General features: G+C 38.9%; 1 protein-coding gene across 7 annotated transcripts in view; it reads left to right on the forward strand.

The window, feature by feature from the left end:
* Positions 1-40: 40 nt before the first annotated feature.
* LOC104138537 (protein hinderin) overlaps positions 41-21099 on the forward strand; it is a 173613-nt gene continuing 152554 nt past the window's right edge. Inside the window, exons 1-5 of one of the 7 annotated variants that reach the window (XM_068924828.1) lie at positions 41-142; positions 4011-4046; positions 5762-5901; positions 9963-10057; positions 18540-18655. In XM_068924828.1, coding sequence (XP_068780929.1) covers positions 91-142; positions 4011-4046; positions 5762-5901; positions 9963-10057; positions 18540-18655 — 439 coding nt within the window. In that variant the 5' untranslated portion in view covers positions 41-90. Of the gene's footprint in view, positions 143-349; positions 670-997; positions 1091-1699; positions 2571-3959; positions 4111-5413; positions 5490-5761; positions 5902-9962; positions 10058-18539; positions 18656-21099 lie in introns of those variants that run through there. The other 6 variants (XM_068924822.1, XM_068924823.1, XM_068924827.1 and 3 more) reach the window with 6 other exon arrangements.

Here is a 21099-nt window from a genome sequence, read left to right on the forward strand (position 1 = left end):
CGGCAGGGCGACGCCGGGCGCGGGTAGCCAATGGGCTGCGAGAGCTGGGGGGGCGGCGGGGGGCACTCTGGGAGTGGCGGTTGTTTCAAGATGGCGGAGGTGGCTGCCGGGCCGAGCGGAGGCGTTTACTGGAGCGGGGATAGTATCCTTCCGCGGGGGAGAATCCTTCCGAGGCTGCGGTCGGGACAGATGCCTTCCCCCGGGGGTCGCTGAGCCGGCGGGCTTGAGGCCTGGGGGAGCGGGAGGGGGCAGGCGACCCGCAGGAGGCCTGGGGCTGTGCCGGCCGGTGTGATGGGGAAACTGAGGCAGGGGCCGAGTCTGGCCGGCGGAGTGTAGGTGTGGGCCAGGGCAGGGACCGTGCTGTGGAGGAGGCTGGAGAGCTGGGTGCGGCCCGGGCACCCTGTGGGGTTTTGTGGCTGAGGGCCATCGTGCTGGCAGCTCAGCCAAGAGAGAGTGCGGAGGAGCCCAGCCTGGGGAATGGGTTGGCTGTGGGCCTATGTGTGCTGGGAGTGGAGTCGTGTGAGACTTCAGGCCAAAGGTGTCTCGCAGGAGGTGGGAGGGCTGGATGTCCTGCTTGTGTGTGGCTTAGCACTTAAGGACTTGGGGGAGGTTAAGGATATAGGGGAGCTAGATTCAGGTTGTGGAAATGAAGAGAGTCGACAGAGAGAGGTGAGGAAACTGTGACTGGAAGTTCTGGTGCCAAGCAAAAGGTGTGTGCTTTTTGTGACTGGCATAAAAGCTTAACTTTGAGGCTTAAGACCTCGGATAACCCTGGAGGGGACTTGGAGGCTGGAGTGTCTGTGAGAGTGAAAGTTGGAGGCTGTGTGGCTCGGTCTACAGGAAATGTGGAAATGCTGGTTGTGGGAGCTTAAACTGGGCCGGACATGTAGCTGGAGTAGGTGGTGGTGGTGAGGTGTGTTCAACCTGCAAAAACCTGGCTAGAGAGATGGGCTTACATGGTTTAGAGAACCAGAAGAAATTGACTTTGATGCTCCAGCTTGCATGGCTGAGCTGGAGGCTCAGCTTCCTGGACGTGTTAGGGTGGAACCGGCAGTCTTGCCGGACAGAGACTCAGGAGATAAAGATTTAGGTATGGATATAGGGACTTGTGGTATCACTCTGGCTGGCACTGGGAGTAGGGTTCCAGCATCAGCCAGAAGTGATTCGAAAGAAGGGAGTGTGTGTGTGCGCTTATGTATATATGTTTGATTGCATATCCACTGCCAACCAATGGGTGAGTGAAATGGGCCATCCATCCGATCAACTGTGTTTAGGGGGCACATTGTTATAAATCTTGGAAGATTTCCCGCTTCTGTTAAAAAAATTGTCTGCAACTTTCTTTGTGGTGTGATGGGATGAGGGTTTGAAGGCACATGTTAGACTTCTTGCTGCACTGTCGCTCTTCTGGTCTGTTGTGGAAATATTGACGTAGTTACCCTGTCACTGTGCTTATACCAATTAACTACTGGGCTGACAGGTTGTCTCCAATGACTAAACACGCTGTTTTGAGCCTGGCAGAGGCCTCGAGCCTCAAGACATGCCAAGGAATAGGCATCTTTCTGATATCCATTTCTATTTTACCTGTGTTGCCTCTGATCTTGGCAAAGTGTATATGTCCTGAGATATATATGGTGCAAGAGTAAATAATAGGGGATACTTTTTTTTTCCTCTAAATGCTGGTTTAACAACTTTGGAAAATTGAAGTTTTTTCTGCAATTACAGAATTAGGTATAGGATAGCAGTGCAGACTCCAGTGCTGCTCTCTTGTGCACCTCTAGCTTGCTGCAGGAGAGGAAACCAGTGCAGAGTCATAAAATGTTCAGTTTCTCTGATGCCTGTGATGACTGTCTGTACTGTTGCCTTGAACGCTAGCTGTGGTGGTAGCAGTCTTATAATGTGTACAGTCATCTCATTAGACTTGGGAGGCATGTGGCAATGGATTAGTTTTAAATGGCTGAAGCTGAGACTATCTCCAGTCTTTCACTCAGAGACAAAGATATTGGACCTGTTTATGAATCACCTCCTGAGCCACTGCAAATTTCAGCCTAGCTGATTAAGATAAATTGATCTGACTTTGGTTTATTCTATTACACTAGGTTTCAAACCTTCATGGGAGAGAGGTCCAGATAGCTGGGGGGAGTCATAGGAACAGCTCTATCTAATTTTTAATCCAGTTACTAGGTATCTATCCACAGCAGCAGTAATACTGGAACCAGCATTCAAAAGCTGAATGCTGTTCAAGCACATCTGTTTTATTTCCTGTAGCAATGTGTTGACCCACAAATTAGCCGTATGGCAGCTGAGAACGCAATTGCTGGCAGTGAAGTTTGTTGTTTCTGGTGGTAGTATGAATTGAAGACATTCTCTTCTGAATCCTGCAGATTGCTGTCATAGTTGTGGTGACACAGCTGTTTGGGCTGGGCTGTGATCCAGTCTGGGGGCTCAATCTACCTTGATGCCTTTTGGAAAGAGGGGACGCAAGGTTTTACTTTCACGGTTTGTTCAGCTTCCTGATCGGGTTCGTGGCAAATGTTGTGGCAGTTCATGACCTAGCATGCTGCAGTTTACAGGTGAGAACAGAAGTGTTTTCAGAGTACACTGAAGGAGAGAACTTTGATAGCAGTACTAGGTTAAGTTAGTCTCAAACTGTGGTCTAAGACTGATGAATGATGATTGTTAACAGGTGATAATGTGGGCCATCATGATCACAAGTGAGCCTGTGATCCAGCTCTTATTTCCAGTGTGCCAGGTGTCAGTGGTGCGGTGGATACTGGTATTGATTGAATTTGAAGTTGCTGTTGAGAGGTGAAAGCTTCCTAGGCTGTTGCTAATTTTCTCCTCTGTGTGGTAGCTACATCTTGAAAATCTAATTTTGTAAGTTACCGAAATAAAATTTTAGATGAAGGAAGAGTTTGGAAAAATTATAGTTCAGTTGACACAATTTGGCTTTACTGGGATGAAGACAACTGTGCAAAATCTTAAATAGATTTACTGTAAACAGAACTGAAATTACGTAATCGGGCTTATAGGTCACACTGAGAAGGCTGAGAAAAGTAAAGCAGTATAAACAAAATGATGGAGGAGGTAAATTTCCTGCTCTGTGTTTTGTTTTTCAGTTTAGTATAGTGTTAGTTAATTATGTGGGAGTAAAAAATCTTTACTTTTGCCTATCTGAAACTGTTACTCTAAGGAGAAGACTAGGAAAGTGACACCCTTCCTTGAATTATGTGAATTGTGTTGAGTCTTATTTTTGGAGTGACTTATAGGAGGCAAGGATTTAAGTTTGGTGACTGATAACATAGCACAAATAGTATGCTGCCTGGCCCTTTGTGCTTCTTGAGAGTTTGATGCAATGAAGGAATTTAATAGTTAAAGTTCCAGGTTATTGGAATTTTTTTGAAATAGTTATCTTTGCAATTGCCTCAGAACAAATCTTGCTCTTTTTAAAGAAAGAAGTCCTTAGGCTTTGAGCTGTTACTCATCATGTGATGATCAGATGAGAATGACCAACTTCCTGTGAAGTCTTCTGCATTTATTCTCATGTATGTTTCTTAGAATATACTATACAAAGGATGGTATTTCATAGCAGTATGAATACAGGCTGTCCTAGAAGTTTGTCAAGGGATGCATGCATACATATCAAAGGATTTGTTATGTAATGCTAACCTGCTCTCATTTAAGTAAATATTACTGCTTCATTATCTTACTAATTGGACTTGCAACAGGGGCTGGTCCCTGGGATCTTTTGTGAAGGTGACATCTGTGATAGTCTTTACTGGGTGAAAGTTAATGCACAGTGAAGAAGTCAGTAACGCTCTTTGTTGTATCAATTTTTTTTTTTTTTTAATTCAAATTTGTCTTGCTTTTGGTGCTTCTCTGGTCTTACGAGTTTGTTTTCCTGTCACCCGCTTTTTAAAATTAAGTGCCAAAATACTTAATTTTTATGTTTCCATTTAAAGGGCCAAACTTGTACTGTTTTCATTTACTTCCTTTGACAAAGCTACATGCAGTTTCTGATGAAGAGCAGTCAATGGTATATGTTTCAGGTATGATATTACAATAGGAAAAAGCTTCTTCCTGTGAATGCTAAACTTTGCAATGCCTTTTCAGGTATGTGCTTTGTGTACTTCTGTGTATAAGTACAGAGTCATCAGAAGTACTTTAACTTGTAATGGGACATTGAGGATTAGAGCAGAGGATTTATGTTCTCCTGCTTAGATAAGCATACAGTATGAGATGAACAGTTTCAGGGGACTTGTTTCTAATGCAGGTACAGCATAGTTTTATCCAATCTGCGAGGTAAGCTGAATTTTTAATGTGGTCTCCAAAGTATGTTGAAGCATTAGAGATGTTCAGATCTTTTATAAGCTTAGAGGAGAACAGTTAAAATGAAGATTCGTTGTTTAAAGAAAAATGGAAATTGTTCTCACGACCTGGGCTTAGTGCGTGCGTTCCTGTGTACGTTCCTGGAAAAGCTTGGTGTTCTTAGCCTCCATTCTCCAGAATTTTGTAATTGTCTTCAAACATGAAGGACAATTTCTACAGTGACATCAGGTCCAGCAAACACGTCTGTGGGTGACTAACTCTAGTAAAATTATGTACAGAATATGTCCAGCAGTTATAAACTCTGAGGAAATCCTGCTCTCTGTTTTTGGAGTAGCATGGTTACCCTTCAAAAATACCTGAATAGTTCACTGAATATTGCTAAACTGGCTGTACAGCTCTGTTAAATATCTCTGAATGAATTTTGTAGCTAGCATAGTTCAAGTCAGGTGATGTCAGATCATTATACTCTGCATTCTGGTAAGAAAGCAGTGGTCCTAAATGACAGAAATTGATTCAGTCTGGGAAGTGTTCTTCCACTTCTGTGTTTGTGAGGAGAATGTCAACAACATTGTTTTCCCTTGAGTAGGGCATGGAGACCATAACGCTTATAGTTTAGTTCTTTAACTTAAATTCCTGGTACGTATCTAAATTTCGTTATGCAAATAAATATTTTCTTTCTGCTAGCATAAATTCATTATTTTTTATTTAAAACTTCTTGGCTCTTCTGAACAGTCAAGACTTGCTCCCCGAGGCTGCATCAAGAAGCTGTTGGCTTTAATCTGGCCTTGGGAGGCCTTATCAGTGTTAGCGTTGACTTTTTATACTAACGCACTGAAAATCTTAGTGCTGCTTATTTGTCAGTACAGGTGAACTAATACGAATTATGACAGCTTTTTCCAGAAGGTCTATGGAGTGTGCACTCCAGCATCACCTTACTCATATGCCTGGTCCTTAGAGGAACGAAAAATTAGTTGGAGCAATCAGTAGATTTGCTATATTGAGGAAAAAACCCAGTATTTTTATTGTATGAGTGGCACTGATCTCAGCATTATTTCTAGTTCCTATTTAGTCTTTAATCATGTCAAAGCAGAAGCTCTGGCTTATGCTTTTGCATCTTTAAGAAGCACAGGTTTTTGTATTGAACCTCAGATGGAAGACAACAGGTACGTTTGCAGCGTTCACTTGGATGGTCACGTGACTGGGCGCAGCGCCGTGCCATGCACCTCTTCTTTTCTGATATATTCATCTTAGAAAAACTTTATGTGGAGGCTGAGGCTGTGGGGAACTGCAAACAGAAACACTTCTGAAATTCTCATTCTTTTCTAAAAGATCTGCTTAGGCAAGAATGAATTTCTGGATGTCCTGTTGTAGGAGGCAAGAGAAGGATCCCTTTCGGTTTCATAATGTGTGTGTTTTGTTTGTCTTCAATCTACAGGAATATCTGCTAAAGGAAACTTAAGAACAAGGTATTTGCCAAAGTATCAAAAAAGTGAAACTAAGCTAACGGTGCCTGTAGCTGCTGCTTCTGTTTCTATGGATCCTATTAAAAGCACCGGAGATACGACAGGGCAACAAGTATGTAAAGGCTAATTTTTCTTGTTCCAAAGAGTGTGTATAGTAAAAAATGACAGAAGATATTCAGATTGAAAACTGCTAAACAATCTTACAATGCTACCATTCTTGCAAACTTTTATATTTTGTTTTTTTGCTGACTTTTGCCATAGCGACTTGCTGGCAAAAATTACTTTGCCACTGAAACGATCTGCCAGGAAAACAAAGGCTAAAAGGCTAATTTATTTAAATGACATAAAACTGGGACGATATAAAAAAAGGTCGGTAGATTAGGATGGCTTTGAGTAGCCCCTGAACTATATGTTACTTATCAAAGACAGAGGAATTAGTGTTTCCGTCTACTCCATTTCACTGCCCTAGTCATATCTCTTGGGCAGGATTGTAAAATTCTTCTCAAAGACCTTTTTGCTGTTGTCACTTCTGCTAGCAATGCAAAAATCACTTTCCGTGTTTTGACAATAAATGTTAAAATGCAGCTGAGTGATAGGAGCAACTTTGTTAGCTGATGTTATCATTGACTCAGCTTAGTGAATTGTCTAGTCTACTCCTGTGACAAGAAGTGATGGTTTTCCTAGTTTACTGTGTTAGAAGTTTCAAAGCAGTGAGTGTGCCTTTGAAATGCTGTTCTGTGTTCTGGTAGGTAATACCAGAACCTACCTGTACCTACAGGCACAGAACCTGTAATATTTGGGAATCCGTTGAGAGAGGCTATTTTTGTCACGTGATTTGGATAGTACAGTGACTATTCAAGTCACTGAAATACTGTTAAGTCCCCTGTGTAGTAGTCATCTAGAGCAATAGCGTAAGTCACTAAGGTTTTGTATCTTTGCACTTCCAAGCAGTATCTGAAACTTTGGGCTCTACTCTTTTGCTCTGCTATCATGCTGTCTGAAACTTGGGCTCTACTCTTTTGCTCTGCTATCATGCTGTCTGAAACTTTGGGCTCTACTCTTTTGCTCTGCTATTATGCTGTCTGAAACTTTGGGCTCTACTCTTTTGCTCTGCTATTATGCAGTTAAATCTTGTTTTTTGTCTTGGTGAAGATGTTCTTCTGTGTACTGCGTAAATGCCCTGTTGCCTCACATGCTCGTTCAAAAGTCTGATGTAGAAATAGATCATTCACAGTGTCATTGCCCTTCCTTCAGCAGTTCTCTACAGCACGATATGCTAATATCTAGTATTCATATTTAAGGCCCTTCCTGGCCCTCTCCCTTTCTGTTACTCTGCCTTTCAGTACTTGCTTTTAGGATGTTGGTAGGTACCTCCACTTTACAAATAACTGTTCTTAAGATCCATGTGGGGAAATTTCACAAGTAACCGGCATTATACAGAATTTTTATATGGAAGCATCTCTTCATAAACATCTACAAGGCCTCTGTTTCATAGGTGCCTTCGAATCTCACTTTAAAATCTTTTTATTGTATTGTGTGTAAGATATCTCCCAGTGATTGGCTGGTAGGTGTGTGTTACTTGTTTTGTTCAGAAAAGGTTTCCTCCTTTTTCCATGTGGAGCTGCTGGGATAGTCTCTTTTGTTCTTATACAAAGCCTGACATACTAGATCTTGATTTGAAACTCAGGTGTACTTTTATAATACTGACAATAAAATGGGTTCCAGGTTAGCTGTTTCTCTTTTCTATCTTTTTTAAATCTTTTTACTCTGAAGAACTGTAAACTGTTGTGCTGCCAGGTGTCTCATCAGTATGATTTACCAGAATGCCCTATTGAAGGGAATGGATTGAGTTTCACTCTAGTATGAATTCTAGCAGAACTGATTTACCTTTTCCTCATTCAGATAGACTTGACTGCCACATAGAAGTTTAAGAGAGTTTTCGAGAAGACTTCAAAAAGGACTTGTTAGCTCTAAAATTTTTCTGATACTTTTAATAAATCAGTGGTGTGCTAAACTGATCTTGGCTAAAATTTCCCATCATCCTGCTTGCTGTTTAACAGAACCTGTCCACTTCTTCCAAGTAGATTGTCATCTTCTAGGGTGCAGTTTATAAAGTGAGAGTATTTTCCACTTATACAGGATGTTTAATCTAGAAACCTACTGAGTTAGGGAGTGGTGTTCTAGCCTAAGATGTGTAGAAAGTACAGAAATCCGGACAAATGAGACATTATAGTCTTGGCTTCTGTCTCACTTATCTTGTTTTTTAGAGTGGAGCTGTTGCTATGAGTAATTCCACAGCTCATTTTTGACATTTGTAGTGGTACAAACCTACCTCTAAAAATTTGTGTGCGCCCTCTGTCAGTACCTGTGGGTGATACAGAAGAACACAGACTATCTTTTCAGATTTTCTTCTTCATCCCACAAATCTGTTTGAGAATATGTGTATGGATTTGGGGAATGACTTGAGGAGTCTGTACAGAACCTTCTGTAAAAATCTGCCTCAGGAATAGGATCAAGCTTCTGTTTTCTTTTTTTTTATGAGTTAAAAGTGACTTTTTTTTAAGAAGTCTTGTCACCTATCTGTTAAAAACCTCTTCAACCGTTTTTTGACTGGGAAACGGAAACCTTCAAATATATATTTAGTTGAAGTTAAATTATATGATAAGTTTTTCTTTTCGTGTTTATGACTGTAAATAGTGTATGTTTGGGAAGGAAACTGTGAAAGCAAATTTCCCCTTGAAAAGCACTGAAGAAGTTTAATTTGCCTTGTGAAACTCTTATTTTCTAAGGAAACTGTTTAAAAAAAAAAAGTGTACTGAAGGGCCATGAGGGGATAACATCCTTTTGTATAAAATCGTTACTTCTGTCTTTCAGAAGCTGCATAGTACTTAATTGTTTCAAACCACTGTTCACGCAATTAGCTAGGAATGGAAGGGGGTGCCTCCTCTCTGATATGTGTAGATCAGCTGCCATTACTGGTAATGAGGGGAGAGAAGCCCAGTGTTTGCTTTGTATGCTCAGGGGTTATTCTGTGCTGCATTGTGTTAACTTGTCTGAGTTATTTGAGGCCATTGGGGTAGCGTTCTGCTATCTCCTATTAAGCACTGTATGCACTCAGTGATATTTAATAGGTTTAAGTGTCTAAACTGAAGATAAACAAGCCAGATTAAGTGGAAATATTTAAATTCACCGAAACCTTGGGCAGACTAGCTTAGGTGTTTGTGTTCCTTTCATCTTGAAATTCTTCTTTTGTACATATCACTAGCACTGGAGTACTGAGTCACTGACTACGGAAGTTTTTGGAAAATTAAAGAGATTTAGAACTAAGAAGGGTTCCCACTTGGAAACACCCAAAATAGATCGTGACAATAACCATTATAATACAAGGGACTGTTACAAACATGAACTGCAATATGCCCTCTAGTGGACATTGGTAGCAAATATTGTGGTTTTCAGTATGATAAAGGAATGCATTAAAAGAGCTAAGCATTATTAATGTAATTATTAAATAATAGTCATTAATTATTTTATATTAGTATAAAATATTAATATATATTTTATATTTAAATCATTATTAGATAATAATTAAGTGTATTAAAAATCTTTTTGAGAAGAAAAGTGTGTTAAGGTGGTAAATATGTGTCTAAATAATGCGGTAAAAAGGGCTATGTAGTTTTCTGTGTATTAAAAACTCTTTTGAACTAAAGACTTACTTTCTGCTAACAATGTATTGTATTTCTTTTTTGTGATTTTTATATGTTGTTTATGAATGCTAAAGCAAAATGTTTTTTCGTGCTCTTTGTTTTCGGATCCCGTTATAATAAAATTCTGATCCTGAACTGGATATCTCTGCACTAGATTCCCAAGTCAGAAGTGGCGGTTACATTTTTATTATATATGAAGCAGTGAATTACACAGGTCTTGAAATTTTACCCAACATGTTTAGTATTGAAGCAAGCAACTTAATTTACAAGCCTTTTAAAAAGATTTCTCCACAATTTGGTAATTTGTTTCATTGAACTGTACTTACAGTTAGAAAATATGCACTCTATTTCCAGTTGGAATTTATCTGCCTTCAGCTTCTAATTATTCAGTTTGAAATGCTTTTAATATCTTATGAAATGCTTGTTCTCCTTTAAAAATACTTTCTAAAGCATAGATTTCAATTTTCAGGTCACTAATGAAGGCGGAATGAAGAGTGCTTCTTTAAAGGATTTATGTCCTGAGGACAAGAGACGCATTGCAAACTTAATTAAAGAACTTGCTAGGTAAGAATAAGTATCACCTGAAAATGCATTATGTTTAAGGGCAGTTATTCTTCTAACTAACATCAAGCAATGTAGAATTCTATAATGGAACCTTATATTTGCGTAAGTTAATTTTTCTTGTGGGAAGAGGTATGAGCAATGAAGTGGCCAGATACATTTTCCTTGCTTACTGATCAAAAAAACCCCAAAACAATATGAAAACAAGAGGTCATTTTGTAACCTGTTGTAGTTCATCCATATAAACCTAGTTACGGGGCTAGAGTTTTGTTTGCTGCTCATATTGTTTGCTTTATATAAATATATATTGTCTTTCATAAACGACAAACTGTTGGTACGAAACTTGTAGTGCTTATTTGTTAGGAGTGAGCTTTTATTTGGAACCCCACATTAAAAGTGGATCAGTGAAGTTGTGGCTAATCTGTATGTATCCGTTTGTGCGCGTACAGAGTGGCAGAGTTCAGTGTGATTTTAATTTACTTTGCCCATCTTCACTTATTCTGCTGTGTTTAATTTCTTCAAGTTCCCCCTGTTCTTTGAGAGGAGAGACTGAAGTCTCAGCTTTAGAAAAAAGTTGTTTGTGAGTTTCATTGCAGTGCTAGCTGCGTTCACGAAGGTAAGTGATATGAAAGATAGGTTGAATGAGAGTGGGGAGTTCCCCCTCCGTGTTCTTTACCCTTCAGAATTTCTGCAAATCTGCTTCTTATGTAATGGTTGTAATGCTGAGAAAGGGCACAGGGGACCTTTGTAGGCTTTTTCACAGCACTTAAGGACATTACCTTGTGAAGTCAGATCAGATCCTAAGAATTTTTAAAGGTACAGTTTTTTTCTAGAACAAAATACAATTTTTAAGATATGCTTTTTGTCATAGATTTCATACGTATACATTAATTGGCATGCAATACCATTCTCTTTTTTTTTCTTTTTTCTTTATATTGGAAAACTGGGGCAGAAAAGTTGACTTGCTTATCAAGGTCATGGAACAAGTCACTGGTGCAGCTGGGAATATTTTCTCTCTGGTTATCCTCATCCAGTGGACCATTTTGCCTGCTAATAGTTTACACCAATATAGGATTTCTTGTAATACAGTATTTCAGTCATTTCTGAAGTTCGTCATGCTTCTAACTCAATTTTATCTTGCCTCATGTGTTAGAAGATGTCTAGTTAAGAATGTCATAAAGAGTAGATGGCTGAGAAGCCTGGTTACAAATTGTCAAATGTTGAAGATATTCGGACATTGTTGCCACTGTTGATACATAGAGCTATAGTCTAATATTAAAAAGAACATTTTATTACATTGTTCCTCATAATATACTGCTCTCCAGTGAATACTAGTACGCTAACTCATTTGAGCATGGGATTCCTCTTAAATCTCAGATGCTGTGATTTTTCCCTGAGGACAGTTTGATATTTTTGCCTGACATTTCTTTGAAGAGAAATAGAAGGTGCAGCAACATTAATTTTGGAAAGTAAAATTAGTGGAACACTATTATTTTATACTTAGTTCTCTTTTATTTTTAAACCTAATCATATTTTTATTGGATGTAATTAAAAGTCCTTTGCAGAGTAATAGGGAAGTTAAACTTTAATTCTGCTCACCTCGTCACTTTTTAAAAAACTCTCCATAATTTTCATGTCTAGTTGGGCAATGATAGAGGGTTTTTTACATGCAGTAGAACATTTTCTGCTATTTCAGAGAATAAAAAGAACCAGCTTAATGCGGAAAGCTTTCCTGGAAGACTGTCCTGCAGTAAATATTTGGAATAGTAAAGATATCACTTGACCAGAGCTATACTTCACCGGTCCTTATTTTGCTACCATTTATGAATGAAAATAATGGTAGCTGGGACTAATTCCTGCACATTTATTACAAATAGTCAATAAGTACCTGCATCAAGGCAGTTGTAAAGTGATAAAATTCTGTCTGCATGGAAATCCATGGCAAAATATGATTAACTCCTAGGGCTTGAATTTCAACCACGTTTTGCTTGAGCAGTTCGGGATATTGGCCTTTCCTCTGACTTCAGTGACTGCTGAAAGAGAGCTAATGTGCTTTCCTTTCGCTTCCTATTTTTTCTCTCTTCTTCCAACTCTCATTTCCAATGCAGTTTGGAATATTGGTAAAGTATGCACCTGTGCATCAGTTAATATGCTGAAGTGTGAGACTTTGCCTTGGTGTGAATAAATTCTAATGCTAGCTATGTTATTATCTTCTCCTTTGCAAAATGCCAGTTGCTGTGCTTGACTCTGATGTGCTGCTGCTGGGTATTCCAGTGTCTGACATCACATTAGCAGTTAGAGACTTGAGGAAATTGCGTTTTGAGACTGAGTCGAAAGAAAGGACTCAGCTGTATCCTTTCTGATCCTCCTTTCTAGGCTAAATCTTAGTTTTTGCTCTGTGGTGTCACCTGTAAATCTAACCATTATTTTGTCTATCTTTGAAAATATCCAGTCTGTCTTGCCTCTTAAGGTGAAAAGAGACAAACTGGATCTAAACTTTAAAAGACTTCAATATCGTAGACGTTATTTTTTTTTTTTTGATTGTGCCAGTGGGTTCTTTTCAGATTGTTTGTTTGTAGTGTGATTTCTGGGCATAATGAGTCATGCCCATGAATTCTGAAGTGCTTTGTGTGTAAACGGGGAAGTTTTGAGTGTGACCAGCCATGATTTTGAGAAATAACCGGCACAGCACCTTCATGTTTTCAACAGGTGCTGCTAATGTGGTGGTGAAAGTGGCAGGTATAGTAAGAATGACTTCTAATTATTTCTCTACATACAGGGTAGTCTTAAGAGGCAAAAGAAGACTTTCTCTGAGCTTTTGTTACAGCAGGATACTCCTGAAACGGTTATCAGCTTATGTAATGAAATGAGTAGTGACATGGTGAGGCCACTGAAAGATTTCTACTCTTGTTCTCTGTGTCGGGACACATTAGGCTCTTCCAAGAGGGAGCAGTGCAAGGTCCCCTGGGACCTAGCCAGTTGACTGTTACGCATTAATGAATTGCTAAACACCATATTGAGAGTGGTTACAAGGTATTCTGGAGTGAAATGTTTTAAAAGCGATAGGCAAATTTTGAGACCCCTTTTCTCCTCAGCGTTTAGTTGAATGGAAAGGATTATAACTTTGCAGAATGTGAGTACACTTGTGTGCATTCACCTGATGCCTAACTGTGACATATAGCTATGGTATTTTATGACTTTCTGGCTCCTACTATGACATGTACGGCATGAATACTTCTTCCTTCTCTGCACAGTTAAAGTACAGCTCAACTTTCTCTTCAATGAATGGAGGCAAGTGATAAAAGTAAACTTTCATGAACCATTTTGCTTTTAGTGATGAGAACTGGTATCTAACTTTATCTTCTCTGAAGTAAGAAAGAATACTTGGAGAAACACGACTCTATCATCTTTGCAAATCTACAGAAGGAATTTAGATAGAAAGATATAATCCCTGTTTCTGCCTGAGGGAGGGAGTGATTGTCCTTTTTGAAATGAGATGCAATGTGTTTTTTTTTTTTTTTTTTTTTTTTGCTGTCAAACAAAAAACAAAGACCAGTGCCTGCCCGGGATGACTTGTACCTGGCAGCTGGCAAAACAACCTTTAGATGGACCTTTGCTTCTCACTGAGAGAATGCTTCCTCCTTCCCAAGACCTTGGACTCCCAAACTCCTCCTAGGGTGCTGGCACTCTGGGAGCTTGCCTACCAGCATTGCTTTGTGTAAACTTTGTTGCCTGGTACCAATATGAAATTGACCAACTCAGACTGAAATTTTCTGACAAAAAGTGAAAACAAAAGTTTGCTCTGATTACAAAATGGAGAAACTGATATGAAGGAGGGCAGTAAAGCTATTGGAGCGTGTATCTGTTAAGTGTTTTACTCGCAGCCCTTAGGCTGTTTGAAGGACAGCTTTCTTGTGGAAGCCTATTTTACAAATCTGCAGTTCTTGGCTTCTGGGGCTGCATTCTCTCCTGGGTTGTGCTACCTCATATTTAAGCATATTGTTACCTGTTTTTCGAACTTCAATGTAAAAGACTGTGCGCGCTCGCGCTATTTTAGGAGAGAATATTGTGCTGCAGTTCTGTTAACTGATCAGGCAGCGAGACTGCAAATGAGACATTCCTAAGCACATCTGAAAATTACTTCTTGTTGACAGGTAAAGCAGGCCTAGGATTATTTCGTCACTAATCACACTTACCTTTTGTGCTTAAAAAGTCATTTATAGCTATAAGTTCATGCTGTGAGATCTAGTTTTATATTGCTTTGCAAGCTGCATATCATAAAATGTACCCTTTGTGCAGCAGTTTTGGTTATGTTTGGGGATTGCTCAGGCTTTTTTCTTTTTTTTGGTTTTTGTTTTTTTATTTATGCATTTTACTCAAGCGTCATGGTCAGTCTGTATCAGACTTGTGAAAAGCAATCTTAGACAACACATTCTACCACTCTCCTCCCTGCAGTGCCAGTATTAAATGTCATTTTATTGCCCCATTTTTTTGCCAGAGGCGTGTTGCGATCAACTCTGGAGTGAAGACTTTCTCTTTCGTTTCCTTTGGAGCACATCTTTCACTTGCAATACCTGATAGTGTTCCATGGCTCTGGTGCGGGGTGGTCTCTGCCTGATGTCCTGATCTTGGTCCTGTTTCCATTTCTTTCTGTTATTCTGACTGTTACATCTGCTATCCTGTGCTTAGGATGCAAAAGTTGTGGTTTTCAAGACTGGCCTCCAAACTATTCTGTCTTAGTTAGCTACTCGGCAGATTAATGTAAGCTGAGTGCTCCCTAAAAGGTAAATGTTTCCTGTGAGTATAGCACTGCTTAGTGAGGTTCCTAGTTTTTGCATCTTTGCTTTTTGTTTGTTTGTTGTCCTCTCTCTTTTGTTCAGTCACAGTTCACACTGAATTCAGATTTATCTTGTTTAAAGATTGGTTTTTGCTGGCATTTTTAGGAAGTAGAAATTGTTATTTTTAAATTATTTTATCGGGTCGTTTTTTCTTTTGTAAAATATGTAAGCTCTTTCAGGCAGGAGTTACTTTTGAGGTTTTGTCCCTTGTGTAGTGTTCATGTTGATAATATCATGGCTGTTTCTTACGCATGCCAGTTTTTATTAGACAGAAAACTTCAAGTGCTGTTGACCTGTGCAGTGCTTCAAAAATTGTACCTGGAGAGCATCAATCCTCCTAACTCATTGGAATGACTTGGTGACGTCAGCAAACTTGATCATCAAGTCCTTCAGCTCATACAGTCAGAACTACAGGTAGCAGTAGAGTGCTCAGGAGCACACCATAAGGAATATAACTGATAAATGAGGAATTCATTTGAACCCTAAGACTGATGTCATAGGAGGATTTTTTGTCCATATATCTGCATCATAATTTTTTCTTTTTCTACAGAGGCTCCTGTAAAATAAAATTAAGACTTTCATTTAAATGCATCTAATATCACTTCATCTTGTAAGTGTGCATATACAATGAATCTAGAACAAAGATTGTGTGTGTCTTATGCCACAAGATAGCTGAATATAAATTGTAAATTGCATGCAAGGAAACATTGCAGACACTGAACAGCAGGAAGAGTTCTAATGATTTGTCATCTTCGCGCTCAGCCCTCCGTTTTCTCCTGTGAACAATGGCAACAGAGCCAAACACAGAAACATTGCGCAAGGAAGGGATTGTGTCCTGTGTAGCTGGGATGCCTTCTTTCTGTTAATGCTATTTTCTGACCACGAGCAGATGAAAAGCTGACAAAAATCCTTTCCAAGAGCATTGTGAGCCTTGTAATATTTCTTTTTATCAACAGTCAAATCTTTCCTTGTTCTGCTAAAAAGTGTCTCTTCTTTACTGCCTGAAGACAAAGGAATAAGTATGTGTGTGTATATATAAAAAACAAAACAAAAAACCCCACTTAACTGAGCTTTGTATAGGATGTGACATAAATCCAGCATAATCTGATGACATTGTTGTATTCCTTTTCTCTAACTTCCTTTTGTCACCTCCTGTGAATAACTGTCTTCTAACTGCCTGCCCTTTATGGGCTGTCTCCTGCTTTGTGATACATAAGCACATATTGCCACATTTCTTCTAAGATCACTTACTGTTCTCAGTCATTTACTGCGTAAGATATGTGGCACACTATATTCGTGTATCTGGGAGTATGACAACTTGCTGTGGTCTGTGCTAAGTACAAAAACAGCATGTGTACGTGATACAGACTGATGCAAATAGCAAAACACAGAATCTAGAGATGGGCAAGGCCTGCTAGGTTTCGTCCAATTCCTTTAATGCTCAGTTATTTCTTAAGGTATGTTTTCCTGTACTGTTCTTTGATTTTAATATTCTAAGGCACCAGCACAGCCCAGTGTTTCACTTGTCCTGGATCTTTTCCTGATGCAGTATCGCTCCTGCAGTTAGTAAGCAAGCATCCTCCCTTGTGTAGTGCCCTGGAGACAATACTTGTCCTCTTTCTCTTCTGATTTTTTTCCCCCCCTAATCCTGCTTCCTTCCTGTCTTTCATCTCTGCAGTCATTGCTGTCTTCATTGTCTTTGTCTAGTTGATGGCTTTCATTTTTTCTTCTCAACTCGTTTTTTACTCTAAGAAACAGGAAACATTCTTGCATCTTTTGCTAATTATATATGAGGGTATGCCTTACATTGCTGTAGCCATGTAGCTGATGGCTCTAGATTCAGAGAGAGCAAACTGGTGTTGGATAGATGCAAAAATCTGTGTCTGCAGCCTCTGGCATGTTTACTGTACCTGTAACTGCATCCAGGTAGTAAGGATGGATGATTGCTGACTTTCAAAAGCTTGTTTGTTGCCTGCTCAGGTACACGAGAGCATAGGTGTTGAGATGGATAGAGTTATACAGCTGTTTCCCTTTTCATTATTTTATTTTCTGATGTGTCCTCTCCCCTTTCGACAGCCTTTCAGAGGGTAGAAGAGGGCCTAGGAATGACTCGACTAACACTGCCAGAAGACAGGATTGTAAACTATGCCATTGGCATATGAATGGTGTAATGTTTTGATATTAAATCTATGTCTTTTCTTGTAACTGAGAAATTTTCCAATTAACAGTTTCTACTGAGCTTTCAAACTGCCTTAATTTACAGAATCTAATAATATATGTTTTTTTTTTTTGCCTCCAAGTTTGTAGAGAAAGAGTATGAGTTTCAGTATTATTTGTTTTCAACTTCATGTAGTCTGAGCTGTTCTGGAAAGGGCTGCAGGTCAATCTTAAAGTCAGAGGCTATTACCTGTCCATATCTTACCCCAGAGTGCTGACCCAATTGTTGTATTTATGTTTTTTCCACTGGAATGTCAAAACACATCTGTGCCTTTCCGAAGGGAAAAGTCATGATGTCAAATGGATGGTTTAGTCCCTGAATGGGGTTCTCTGTTAAGAATGTCAGTGGGTTTGAAAGGATAAATGGAAGGCATGATCCAATGCACATATTTTTCTCCTCTTTTCCTCTTCCTGTAGGATTGTCCCATTTAAAGGAAGTTAAAATTTGAAATTTTCTGAAAGTTGTACTGCTTTGGTCTCCTGTCAGTTATGTTGTGGCAGCTATTTGATGAACATAAAAGACTACATTTTAAGAGCCTTCAACAGCAGGAACCGCCTAAGTGCAGAACAGTAATAATTATTAGTCTAAGCTCATTACTTAGTGTTTTTGCAGAGCTTGTATGGAACTGTGATTTCTAAGCCATGTTTCTAGCGTAGTTATGGGATCGTCTGTTACATTATGGTCATCTTGCCTATGTGATTCCAGAATAATTGTTTTTACAGCCTCCTCTTGAAGTGCAGAATAAATGATCATTGTAAGCCTTTTTCATATTGTCATCTTTTAATCTTGATCCAATTATTTACACCAAGCAGCAAGATGCAGGATGCCACAGCCCAGACAAAAAGTAAAATTTACACTTACAGCCTGATGTTTTAAGATGCCTGGGAGATGACATAGACTGTTCTGTTTGGAGAAAGTTAACAAGAAGAATGATTCTTTTCTTGGACTTGTATTTGCAAGTAAATGTGCCAGGACACGTTTGCTTAGAGCCTAAGATCAAGAAAAATTTTTAAATTTCTTTCCTATCTCAACAGCTAAACTTTACCATTTGTGCTTTCTGTGTACATGCCCTAGGCTTGTATAGGTTCCATGGCTGCAGGGAAACAGACTGCACAAATCTAGTTGTGGGTTCAGGTCCTTACTTTGTAGTTCCATGCAGCTTGTTAACATGCGTGTACTCTAGCGATACCAGTGTCTTGGGAGAAAAAAAAAAAAATTCTTATATAAAGTCATGTGCAGCTTCCAGGCTAATATAATAAAATCATGTGAGAAACTAACCTGTTTAAGTGTGGAGAAGGTGAGATCCATTTAGCTAAATGGATCTTTTAGCTAAAAGCTGCAAAAGAGTTGGAAGTCAGGGACTGTGGTTATGGACCTATATTTTGTTTCACACTAACAGGGCCTTTGGTTTCTCTCACCTTCTTTTCAGGGTAAGTGAAGAAAAGGAGGTGACTGAAGAACGGCTGAAAGCTGAGCAGGAGTCATTTGAGAAGAAGATCAGACAGCTAGAGGAACAGAATGAACTTATCATCAAGGAAAGGGAAGATATCCTTTAAAAAAAAATGTGTGCAAGGGTTCACTGAAATAAAAAGTGAACTACAGAGAAATAATTGTTCTAATTTATGGCAGAGAATAAATCTGCATGTGCTGCCATTCAAAAGCAATCAGAGAGATGACTTGTCAGCATGTGCTGCTGGTTCATTTGAGCTTAAAACTGCCATCCAGCTGTTCCTATGATCTTGTTTTGCTATGAAATAGATATTTGTCAAGTAAAAACAACAATAAGGAATTTATGCATTAAAATATGTGGGGTTTTTTCTTTTCTCTTTCTCTCCAATTAATCCTGTTAGGTTGTTGTAATTGAGGTCTAAAACTTCTCTTGCATGATATTCCAAGACTTTCTGTGTCTTCAGAGTAAGTTGTCTTCCTCCAGACATTTAAGCTGTGTATATATATACTAAGGAGTTTAGCCAGCTCAGACTTTTTTTTGTTTTTTTTTGTTCTTATATAGTTAGCTGATTTTCTCTTCTTGCAGATTGTGGCCACCCCTCCCTGCATACGTTTATTGCCAGTCCTGGAATATAACATGCAGAAGTGGAGGTTGCAGGAATTACAATTTTCCTTCAGTGTGCTGTGACAGACCTTTGCAAAATGCTCTTGTTCATTTCTCTTCCAGATTTTTGGTACTGATGTTTTTTTGTTTCCTTTCTCAGAAGGATAGCAGTTGATTACAGTGAGGTATGAGATTGTTGCAACTACAGTAAAGGCAAATGTGTTGTGATTTATCTGGAGCAGTTATTTCAAGTAGGGAAGATGCTAATGCTATTTTAGAAAGCCTTGATGAAACCTTATGTGCTGTACTGTGTTCAGTCTTGCCTTATCCTTGTTCAAGAAAAAATGAATTCAGTGAGAAGTTGTGGGGAAGGACTACTCAATGTGATGGGTGGAATGGAGAACCCATTTTTTTGTTTTATGAGAAGGGACTAAAGCGTGTGTGTTTGTGTGTGGTATTTTTAAAACAGTGACTGGGCCATATAGAAGACTGAGATGGTAATGGAGTGAATAGGGACAGAGACAATGCTGAGACAAAAAGGAACTCTTCAAGCTATAGGCCAGTTTTGGAAGAGAAATAAGTGGAGATAGACAGTCTGCAGACTTAAATGTGAAGTTAGAGGAAGATTCCTGAAAATTAGAGCAATCATATTTCAAAGCTTGTGAACACTAGAAGGTTTTAAGGAGAAGCTGGGATTTTTTTGTTTGTTTCTTTTTTTTTTTTTTTTAATAGAGCTTAGTTAGTCTGTGAAAGGGATTCAGTGATGTTTTGCCTCTGACCAGAGGATTGCCCTTGATGACCCAGGAGATCCCTTGTAGCACAGTGGCATTAATATTGATAGAAAGAACTTGGTCTGCTATTTGTACTAAATAACATACACATCAACAAGCTTAGCTGGGTATGGAATAGTTCCTGGAAAATATTTATTGTGATGTATTTAAGAGCCATCAGATGCAACTACAACTCTTTTTTGCATCAACTTCACTGAAGTCAGGATTTTATTGTATATTACAGTGCAAATTCAGTCAGCTTATGAATGTAGGTGGGATGTATGTTCCTGATTGATAATTTTTTTCTTAATATATGTACGTAAAGCTTTCACTAACTCATCTGAGGCTTATTTGGCTGCTGGGAAGTAACCATGCTTACTTTTTTTTTTTTTTTTTCCCTTCTTTATCAGAAATAGACATGCGTAAGCATGAATATTTTCTCAGGAGAAGTCTGGTAGGAATGGCAGAAGGTTAATGCATGCAGTTTTACACTTCATAAGATTCTCTAAAATGTAGAAATATAAAACAAGGATATAATTTAAAACAGTATACTTTTAAATGTAGGAGTACTTACCTATCATACATGAATGTTTCAAGATTCTTCACGTACTTCTGATCAGGTAATTACTGATCTCCTGAAGCTTGTTCCAGAGCCGAGGAACAGTACACTTTCCGAAGCTGAATGTAGATTCTGGTAATTTTAAATTCTCCTGAAATGTACGGATATCATTTGCAAGTGAGTTATCAGGAATGTAATAGCATAAGGAAAACCCGTCAAGTCTGGTAAAATCAATTCCACCTACCTCTGTGTTTTTTCCATAGAAAGCTAGTGCAATTAATTTTCTGTAAAACTACTTTATCTAGTCCAGTATTTAAAATTATCCTACAATAATAAATCAGTGCTTTTGACATAATGAGTGCAAATATCCAGCAAAGTGTAATTTCAACTTGGTAGAGGTCTAATTTGAATAACATTGGGAGCGTGTGTCTGTGTAAAAATGTTTTTCTTTGTTTGGTCTTAAGACTCTTGCAGCAAGGATACACTTTGTGCTTGAAATCCTTGCTTTGGAAGCAGAATTTCCTCATTTTGTTGTGGTTTGTTTCTTGAGAAGCTATATGGACCCATCCAGTTGAATTTAGGTATTTTATTAAACTAGAGCAGAAGC

This window comes from Struthio camelus, chromosome W, assembly GCF_040807025.1.
Source record: "Struthio camelus isolate bStrCam1 chromosome W, bStrCam1.hap1, whole genome shotgun sequence".
Lineage (NCBI taxonomy): Eukaryota > Metazoa > Chordata > Aves > Struthioniformes > Struthionidae > Struthio > Struthio camelus.